Source organism: Oppia nitens, unplaced genomic scaffold (genome assembly GCF_028296485.1).
Source record: "Oppia nitens isolate AA-2021 unplaced genomic scaffold, nextdenovo-longstitch-racon4-pilon3 scaffold12_pilon_pilon_pilon, whole genome shotgun sequence".
Lineage (NCBI taxonomy): Eukaryota > Metazoa > Arthropoda > Arachnida > Sarcoptiformes > Oppiidae > Oppia > Oppia nitens.
Window position 1 is genome coordinate 1,488,015 of NW_026533191.1, and position 10,593 is coordinate 1,498,607.

A 10,593-nucleotide genomic window follows, 5' to 3' on the forward strand; every position below is an offset into this window, starting at 1 on the left:
ATGAAAATTATAATATATATATTATATTATGCCGCAATAAATAAAAACTAAATTCAATTATTATTAGTTTTTTTAAAACTATTAATAAACTATTTATTATTAATATAACTTTAGATATGTTTTATTATTAAAATTATTAATAAAACTAATATTATAGAGTGTTTAATACAAAATTGTTTTTAATTTAATAATAAATAATTTAATATATATAGCAAACATTTAGTCATAGTAGTAGTAGTACTAAATATTTATTATTAATTAATTAATTAATCAATCAATATCAAATAAAGCCTATAAAATTTAAGTATAATACACGGTATAATATAATAAGTAAAATGTAAATAATTAAATTTCTAATCTATTTATATGTAAATATAATATATATGTAGAGACAATAATTTTTTTTATATATGTATGATAATAATTACATGCAATATATGTTATGTAAGATATTTTAATATTTATATAATATTTTTTTTATGTTTGTTTGTTTATCGCTATAATTATTTTAAATGTCATATATATATATATATATTCATAAATTATACAGCTTATGCAATAACCAACAAAATTATTACTAATTATATTAATACCGGTATATAACTTATGTATATAATAATAATAATAAATAGGATATACTGTATGAGTGTTTTTTTTTGTTTGCGCAATAAAATACATGTATAACTATATGATATTAATTTTTTTGTGCAATAAGCTTATTAAAACATAATTGCAATTTATTTTTTTATTATTATTAATATTGTAATTATATTAGATTAAAAACTAGTAAACTATCATAAAATAAACATAAAAATTTAGTTGAATTTTTTGTTGGCATTTACCCTTAAAAAATATACATAATTTATATAAATAAATATATATATATAGCTACTAAAAAAAWATTTTTTAAATATAATTAAAGTGTAAATCATATATGATATAAACTTATTTGAACTAAAATAAATAAATTAAAGCTTATAAAATTTTTTTTATAATATTATTATTTGGATTTAATTTTATTTCATAAATATTATAAAGTTTAGTTTGTTATTTAGTTTGTATGAGTTTAGGAAAATTTATATTTAGATTATTAGAAATAAAATTATATACTAATTATTAGATTAAAATATATTATCGTAATATTAATTATAAATTATTAGTGTATTTATCTAGCAATGTAAATACATTATGTTATTAAATAATATTGAAATACATTACATTAAATTTTTATTGATTAATCGTTACAGTAAAGAAAATATCAATTATTATTATTATTATTTAAAATTATTATTATTTAAAATTATTATTATTTAAAATTATTATTATTTAAAATTATTATTATTTAAAATTATTATTATTTAAAATTATTATTATTTAAAATTATTATCATTTACTAACAGAAAATTTAATAATTATTTTTAAGAAAAAAATTATCAAAAATATTTATTTGCATTACTTTTAAATAGCAAAATATAAAAATTTATGTGTGTGTGTGTTATAAAACTATGTATATTTATATCAATCAACTATACTGTATATCATACAAATCAATGGTGTTTAATGTTTGACACACACACACACACACACACACACTAATAGTGAGTGAGTGAGTGAGTGAGTGAGAGAGAGAGAGAGAGAGAGAGAGAGAGAGGAGATAGTCTACTGTATATTATTATCAATGATGTGTTTTTGTATCTATGGATGTCTATACAGAATTTATATGCCGACTCTCTCTCTCTCTCTCTCTCTCACTCWCTCACTCACTCACTCACTCTCTCTCTCTCTCTCTCTCACTCACTCACTCACTCACTCACTCACTCACTCACTCACTGTTATATAATCAGTCGCATAGACATACCGTACAAAATAGAGTATATATTTATTTTTATGACTATTTTTTTCTATACTAACCTAAACACAACTGTAGCTGTACTGTAAAAACTGTTGGGTTATATAATATATGTGTATATAATATATATCTATGTGTTAACCCAAAAATATACAGATTTTCATTATATACAGTATATCTAGAGTACAGTAGACTATCTATCTATCTATCGATAGTATGATAGAGAGCTAGTGATAGTTGATAGACATATAAATTATTTATTAGTTTTTAAATAGTTTTATACTAATGTTTGGTGTGTTTATGTGTAAAAGTTATTTGTATTTTTTAAAAATATATATATATATATTCATTGAAAATTTGTTAAACATATTTTTTTAACAAAAAAATGATAATACAATCTTAATATTATTAGTCACTATTATTATTAACATATTTGATACCAAAAAAAATTGTGATACACTATCTATGAGAGTACTGTATATACTTATCAGTGCATAAATGTATTTGATTTTTATCTTAATTTTATTCAACAAAAAAAATAAATAAAAATAATAACAGATTTTTTTTTAAAAAAATAATTTGTTTGTTAATATAGTGATTTAATAATTTGTCAATTTTTTTTAATTATAATGTTGAATAAATTGTTGAATAGATTTATGGAAAGTTAAAAAAAATATTATATGAATAATATTTATTTATTTATTCAAATAAGCAGATTATTAGTATTTAAATTATGAATTTAATTAAAATCAATTGTGAAAAAATAAAACTAATATATATTAATATATAATTGAAAAAAAATATTATAATTATTTATTTTTTTTGATCTGTAATCTTACTGTATATGTGAATACTATGTGAATCAATAATAATAATAATATTTTTTTATTAAAAAAAAAATATGACAAACAATATGACTATAGTTTGGTCGGCCATCGGCCTACTGGCCAATCATACCGATTATTATACTAATCATCAGCAGCAGCACCAACACCAACACCAACAACAACAGTATCATCAATCGTACGGACAGTTATTGAGCGTAAAAAATCTAATACTGGGACCCATACTGACCGTTATCATACTGACCACTGTATTGGGCAACATATTGGTCATTGTGTCCGCATGTGTGGAGAAAAGCCTACGAACGGCCAGCAATTGTCTGATATTTTCGTTGGCCGTATCCGATCTGTTGGTCGGTTTGCTGGTTATGCCTATGCGGCTGACCATTGCGTTGTTCGGCTACTGGCCCTTCCAGTTCCGATGCGATCTGGCACTGGAGCTAAACATACTGTCCTCGCAGGCATCCGTATTGAATCTGATGGCCATTGCCATCGACCGATGGATTGTAGTTAGCCGTGTGCATAATCCTAGTCCACTGTTGACCGCCCGATCCCGTAAGCGTATCATAATTATGGTTATCGGCGTATGGGTGGTACCGATTGTGTTTGTTGGTCTACCCTTAATGGGCTGGCGTAGTGTCCAATGGACAAGTATCAGCAACAAACAGCCCCGTTGTAGCGGCTATCATGCGGTCGGCTATCGGCTACTCGGTATGGTCATCACGTTTTACATACCGGTGCCGATTATAATTGTATTTTACTCACTCATTTATAGGGTATGTAAAGTAACTATAATAACTAACTATTTATAATATTAATAATATTATTTAATAATAATACTTTAGTTTAACATTTTTGCACATTTTTGTTATAAAAATTTATAAATAGTTTATATATATTTTTTTGAAAATTTTTTAAAAACTTTTATCAATAGTCAAAAAAAAATTATTTATAAAATACGAAAACAAAATTTTTTGTTTTTATTTAACTAATAATATAAGTAGTAGTAGTATTTAAATGGCAAACATTTAAAGTGCAATAATAATAATAATAATTGATTTTAATAAATAAACATAACATTCAAAAATATTTTACTTTTAAAATTTCTGGAAAAATTTATTTTATTTAATATAAATATTAAAATTCATAAATAGTTACTTTAAATGTTTAATATATATATATATATAATATTCATAAATATAGAGTATTGATATAAAATAAATATTTATTTTAAAACTACTGTACAATTAAGTGAATATACTAATGGATTTTTAATATTATTTTTTAAAAATATTATTACTAATAATATACAGTATATTTTATTTTAATTAATTAATTAAAATAATTACTTAAGTATTTTATTATAAAATATAATCATTTAATGTGTTTTTAATTTAAACTTATTTAAATAGTTATATTTTATTTTTTAAAAAAAATAAAATCTAATGTATTAGTAAGTTATTTCAGTAAATTAATATTTATTATTATTATTGAAACAAGTTAAATTTAGATATAAGTAATAATAATAATAATAATAATTATTATTATTATTATTGATGTGGGTCAATAAATTGATTGCTACATTTATGCTATGCTACTATTACTACTACTAGTAACATATTATTATTATTATAATTAAATTTTATCATCAATTTAATCAAAATTATATTATATTAATACATGGAGTGGTAATCCTAGTAATGTAAACAAAGTTATATAATGTTAGATTGTATATTGTATTATATACTCTATAATGTATAATATTGTATAATAATGATATTAATTAAATACTGTATATAACTATACAGTAGTATTGATGTATTTATATAAAGTTTAATACAGTATTAGTATAGTACTACTGGTATTATACTGTACTAAACTAATTGAACTACCGGTGCCTTCAATTTATTTATTTTTTTGAGTTAATGAGAAAATATCAGTACAGATATTTATTTTAATTAAATCCAATTTATCGACAACAACAACAAAATTATATATWAATAATTTTAATAACAAAATTAATAATAATATTATATAAATCAAAATTAAATCATAAATTAAAGTGCATATATATATAATATATATATATATAATTTTGTAAATTATAGTATTTGTTTTATTAAAATGCATATAAATTTATAATATATTATATAACATATATAATATATATGCATTTTAATAAAACAAATAATATAATTTACAAAATTATATATATATATATATGCTTTAATTTATGATTTAATTTGTGATTTATACAGATTTAAGTTAAATAATAAATAATTAATTATTAAATAATATTTAATTAATTATAGTTTATATAGATTTTAAAAATATATTTATATAATATATAATTCAAAAAAAAAATTAAATTAAAAAAATAATTGATAACAGATTGCACGTATCAGTGCCCGAAATAAACGCCGACATAATGGCCAACAATATAGGCAACAACAACAACAACACCGACACTCACAGCATCATCAACACCGACAACAAGACAACAACCGAAACGACCAACGACTGGCCATACCGTTGGCCATACCGGAGACCAGTTGCGTAACTACCGATAACAGTCCCGAAATGATGGCAATGATGGTCAACAACAATACCGCCAACAATCCCGACACTGCTATTTCCGCGGCCGTAACAGCTGCCGATGTGGTGGTGGCGGCCATCAAACGGCCGCGTCAAGCATCGGTATGCGGCAGTACCTGTTCGGTACGCTATCCATCGTTCATACGGCGAGGCCTCAGGTTTTACGCCGAACGCGACCGAAAAGTGGCCAAAACATTGGTCATCATTACCGGCCTATTTCTCCTGTGTTGGTCACCGTTTGTTATCGTCTATACCGTCTATATTAACCGCCAATCCATACCATTGACACTAAACGAGACGATTATTTGGTTGGGTTTATTGAATTCAACGATCAATCCGTTTATTTACGCCTATTTTGTACCGACTTTTCGGTCAACATTTGGACGTATTTTGTGCCAAAAACCGACAAATATTTAATTTATTTATTTAAAAGATTTATAATAATAATAATAATATTAATTTCATTTTGTTTAATATAATTTTGTGTTCAAAATTTATTTATTTGTTTAATTTTTTTCATAAAATTATTTTATCATTTCAAATAAAAACAAAATTATTGGTTAATTATATACCAATAAATGCATAAATTATTTTTTTGAGATTTATTTGGGTATAAATTTTTTTTTCGGGGGGGGGGAGGAAACCAATAAAAAACAAAAACAAAAAATTATATGAATTTTGAAATAATTTATATTAAAAAAAAACATTATTATTTTTTTCTCATTATAACTGTATTATGAAACTCATTGAAAAAAAACATTTAAATAATAATAAATTGAAATTTTTTTCAAAAATATATTTATATATCTATATTGACTAAACTATAAGATTAATCGATTAAAATTCAATTAAAACAAATTTTTTGTTTCTCAACCACGGGTCGGGTATCGCTGGCCAGGTCTGGGGTACCGTACCCTACCATCATCATCCCCACCACCGGCCGGGCGGCGCCGATCATTATCGTAACCATCATTGTCATCATCGTTGTACCGATTATTTTTCGGCCGTCTATCGGCGTACGGTTTTTTATAATTATCCCGTTCATCACCATCATTGCCCTCCCGTTCCCATTGTCTACCGTTTCCCTTATCGTCCTTATACTGTCCGCCGCCGGCGTCCTCTTTGACCAGATCGGCACACTTTTCGCCGATCATAATCGATGCCGCATTAGTATTACCGTTGACCAGTTCGGGCATTATGGAGGCATCGCAAACACGTAACCGATTGACACCTTTGACCCTAAGTCGCGGATCGACCACCACATCGTCTCTTTCAAGCGAACCCATTCGGGTGGTACCCACCGGATGATACCCAGTCCGGGTTATCTGTCTAATCAAACATCGGATATATGTGTCACAGTTGTGGGCACTTTTTAGTCGACAAAAACTGCAACCGGGTATCGGTTTCAATGGGACAACCGATTTACTAAACGAGGAACGTTCGATAAATTCCAGTACATATTTGGTTATCTCGTAGAAGGTCTGGTAGTCACGTTTGTCCGACAAAAATCGGGGATCAATAAGCGGATAGTCAAACGGATCGGCGGATACCAATCGGACGGTACCGTAACTTTTGACACGTTTGAGTATTGGCTGAATAAACAGATAGTAATTTCCGAGAAACGGCTCGTAATATTTGTCCCATTTAGCCCTGTCCTCGTACTCATTGACTACTGTCACCTCCAGGCTCTCCGGGAATCGTTGTACTGGTTTAGGGGTGTGTGGTATAAATAATTAGTATATATATAGGGAATTTATAAGTAATTTATAGTAAATATAATAGGAATTTATAGTGAATTTAATGGGAATTTATAGGAAATTTATAGAGAATTTAGTGGGAATTTAATGGGAGTTTAGTGGGAATTTATTGGGAATTTAATGAAAATTTAGTAGGAATTAAGTGGAAATTTATAGGGAATTTATTGGGAATTTATTGGGAATTTTTTGGGAATTTTTTGGGAATTTATTGGGAATTTATTGGAAATTTGGGAAAAATTGTCGTTTAAAAATTCAATAAAAATTCTTCACCCCCCCCCCCCCCCCCTGAGATCGAAAACCTTTTGCAACCCTGATATATATATATATATATAGACGGGTTTCCGGGGTTATAGTAAATGCTGGTCTACAACAACAAACCTATCGTCTCGAAGGCTACGTCGGGAAACTCTTTGTCGTCGTTGTATTTGGTGCTCAGGTATGTAATTGAATGGAAAAACTCGGTCAGTGGTCCCGAAGCGTTATTGAAAAACTGGTGCAACTGTCGGATGGTTAGTTCGCCGGCGGGATTGACTGTACGTTCATCTCTGACCAATGTATTCAGACTGAGAGACGGATGATCTTTAAGGAATTCGCCGACCGGTAAGTCGGCTTTGACGGGTATACCCATGTCTTTCAGATGTTTTTTGGGTCCGATACCCGACAGCATCAACAGTTGCGGTGTATTTACCGATCCTTAAATAAACAAATAGACTAATCGGTTATTATCTGATATATATATATATACAGGTATTTTAAATTACATACCGGCGCTGACAATAATCTCGCGTCGGGCCTTAACCCGATGAAGTTTACCCGCCCGATGAAACTCAACTACCTCGGCCTCTAAGCCCTTGACCGCACCGAACAATATTTTAGTGGCCAACGCACCCGTAACTATATGCAAATTATTTGGATAGGGATTGGGATCCAGGTATGAGTTGGCAGTACTCGACCGCATACCGTCCAGTCGCTGAAAAGTTTGCATCAAACTGGTACCCACTTGTTGCGGACCATTGATATCGGTAGACTTGTGGCCCAATTCATTCAGGGCTTTCTGATGCAACAGCATTATCGGTTCGGGCGATGGCCACGATTTGATCTGTACGGGACCCTGGGTTCCGTGATAGCCGGGACTGTCGGCCACAATCTGGGGATCGGTATTGTTTTCGTATTTCACGAAATACGGCAACACTTCCTTATAGCTCCAGCCCGAGGCCCCGTAGTTTTTTGCCCAATTATCATAGTCTTTACGATTGCCCCGATTGAAGATTACGGCATTCAATGTCGAGGAACCGCCCAATACTTTGCCCCGATTTTGCGGTATTTGCTGATCACGGAAGGCCAGTCCAACGTCCGGTTGGCGGACATTTTTGTAGCCCCAATCGTATTCGGTGTTCAAATTTTGTATATAATTTTCGGGTATATCGGTAACGACACTTTGGGGACCGCCCGCCTCCAGTAGTAGAACTTGGATTTTAGGATTTTCGCTCAAACGATTGGCCACTACGGCACCGGCCGATCCCGAACCGACTACAATGTAGTCGTATGAGTCCAACCATTTGTCACGGCTGGCCGTCTGTTTGTGTATTTCTTCGCGTTTCAATATAATCAGTGCCGCCGTCACTATTTGCATCGTTAGACTAGCGTAGGTCCTCATTGTTTGTGTGTGGGTGTAGTTGTGTGGGTGTGGTGTATGTCCTCTCAATGTGTGGTTACCTTATAGACACCTAAATAATAATAATAATAGTATTAATAATAATAATAATTTCAAAAATTATTTATACTATAGATTAAAATTAATTATTAAAAAAACAAAATTTAATTAAATAATTATACATTTATTTGTTTTACAGATAATACAGTTGTTTTTAGTTTAGTTTTTTAAAAAAAATTAAAGTTATATTAAATTAACACTATTTTAATTTTGAAAAAACAATTTTTTGATTCAACTATTATATATAATAAAAATAAATTATTATTGCGATTACTGGATGAAAAATAAATTTTATAATTTTTACAAATTTATAACTATTTATATATGATTTTTTGAAAATACTTACAATTATATATATATTTACAATCAAATATAAATTTATGTTAAGTTTTTAAATTAATATAAAAAAACAAAAAGTTTCAAGGGAAATTAAGGAAATAGTATTTTTATCAAAAACAAAAAGGAAATAAAAACTGCAAACATATAGATAAGTATTATTATTATTATTATTAATATTTAAAAAATATATATTTAATCCTTTTTACTAAAACAAATGTGACATTTTTGTTTCAAATAATTATTATATATATATATACTCTTATTATTGAAACTGATTTTATTTTTATATAAAAAAAATATTTTTGTATTTTTGTTGTTGTTATATAGATTACTACATATTTTTAAAAAAAATAAAATGAGAAATAATAATAAAAATAAAATAATTGTGAAATTTCTATAAAAAAAACTATTAAACATATATTAAACTCAATTGAATGATTTGTTTTTTGTTAATTAAAATTATTATTTATTTATTAAACAAATTATATTTATAACTTTACACAAAAAAATGATTTAATTATTTCAAAATAATTCTATTAATTAATTATTTTTTTTTAAAATAAAATTAACATTATAAAAACTTCTACATAAACAATTAAAATATTAATAATTAGTTTTACATATTGTATATAATATTTTCTCACATTTTATTTGCATTTTTTTAATTGAGTTTTTTAATTTAGTAATAATAAATAAAAATAATTCAATTTGTTTATTATAGATATATTAATATAAATTTTTTATTAACAATTTTAAAAAAAAAATTATACAATTTAATATAAATTATACATAAATTTTTTTTAAATAAAATATTTATTATAATAATTATTAATTCAATTATATATATATATTAATATCTACGATATGTTTATACAGTTTTTTTTTAATAATAATATTTATACAATTATACAGCACATGTATATTTTTAGTCATCAAACATACTGTCCCTGTTTCTCATACCAAACTGTGACTTTTCAATATACCTATTGTTTACTTGGCTTCTATGATAGGGTCTACTATCATCATCACCCGATCCTCCTCCTCTATATGTACTGTCACTATCAGCACCACCACCATCAGCAGCAGCAGCACTACCATCACCAGCACCGGCTGGTGGTTGCCTATAATCGGCATCGATTGTCGACTCAACTATTCCGTATAGCTGGCGCTTATCGTCACCGTATAGACCACTGCTGGGTGCTGTCGGTCTCTGGTTTAATGTATTTCCTCTATCGCTGGCACTGGTATGCAGTCCACTGTTCGGTTGTCGCGACGATGACGATGAGGAGGAAGTGGAGGGCTTATCCTTAACATAGCCACTGGTATCGCCAATACTCAAGTGATGTACCGAAAAGGGTGGTTGTCGTTTGGTGTTTTGATGACGATGATGATTAGCACCGGGATTATAGGACATATCAGCCGTAACGGTATACAGCCGGGTGTCATCATCATCACTGGGACCATAGCCACTGTGCTCTACTACACCACCACCTGCTG

General features: G+C 27.9%; 2 protein-coding genes across 2 annotated transcripts; one reads left to right on the forward strand and one right to left on the reverse strand.

Annotated features, from left to right (window-relative positions):
* Positions 1 to 2,762: 2,762 nt before the first annotated feature.
* On the forward strand, positions 2,763 to 5,703 carry LOC128957081 (tyramine/octopamine receptor-like). The gene is made up of 2 exons (XM_054302800.1): positions 2,763 to 3,467; positions 5,083 to 5,703. Exons 1-2 carry the CDS (start codon positions 2,763 to 2,765, stop codon positions 5,701 to 5,703), a joined length of 1,326 nt encoding a protein of 441 aa, XP_054158775.1.
* A 377-nt stretch (positions 5,704 to 6,080) lies between these two features.
* Positions 6,081 to 8,770, reverse strand: LOC128957287 (L-sorbose 1-dehydrogenase-like). Its single transcript, XM_054303026.1, has 3 exons — positions 7,809 to 8,770; positions 7,422 to 7,736; positions 6,081 to 6,991 (listed from the first exon to the last, which is right to left on the reverse strand). The coding sequence occupies exons 1-3, from the start codon at positions 8,698 to 8,700 to the stop codon at positions 6,156 to 6,158; spliced, it is 2,043 nt and encodes a 680-aa protein (XP_054159001.1). The 5' UTR covers positions 8,701 to 8,770; the 3' UTR covers positions 6,081 to 6,155.
* Between the last annotated feature and the right edge of the window lie 1,823 nt (positions 8,771 to 10,593).

Coding starts and splice junctions, on each gene's coding strand:
- LOC128957287 (XM_054303026.1), bottom strand. CDS start 8,700: ATGAGGACCTACGCTAGTCTAACGATGCAAATAGTGACGGCGGCACTG. Junction 7,737..7,808: donor CGAGATTATTGTCAGCGCCG/GTATGTAATTTA, acceptor TGTTTATTTAAG/GATCGGTAAATACACCGCAA. Junction 6,992..7,421: donor CGTAGCCTTCGAGACGATAG/GTTTGTTGTTGT, acceptor CCCCTAAACCAG/TACAACGATTCCCGGAGAGC.
- LOC128957081 (XM_054302800.1), top strand. CDS start 2,763: ATGACTATAGTTTGGTCGGCCATCGGCCTACTGGCCAATCATACCGAT. Junction 3,468..5,082: donor TTTACTCACTCATTTATAGG/GTATGTAAAGTA, acceptor AATTGATAACAG/ATTGCACGTATCAGTGCCCG.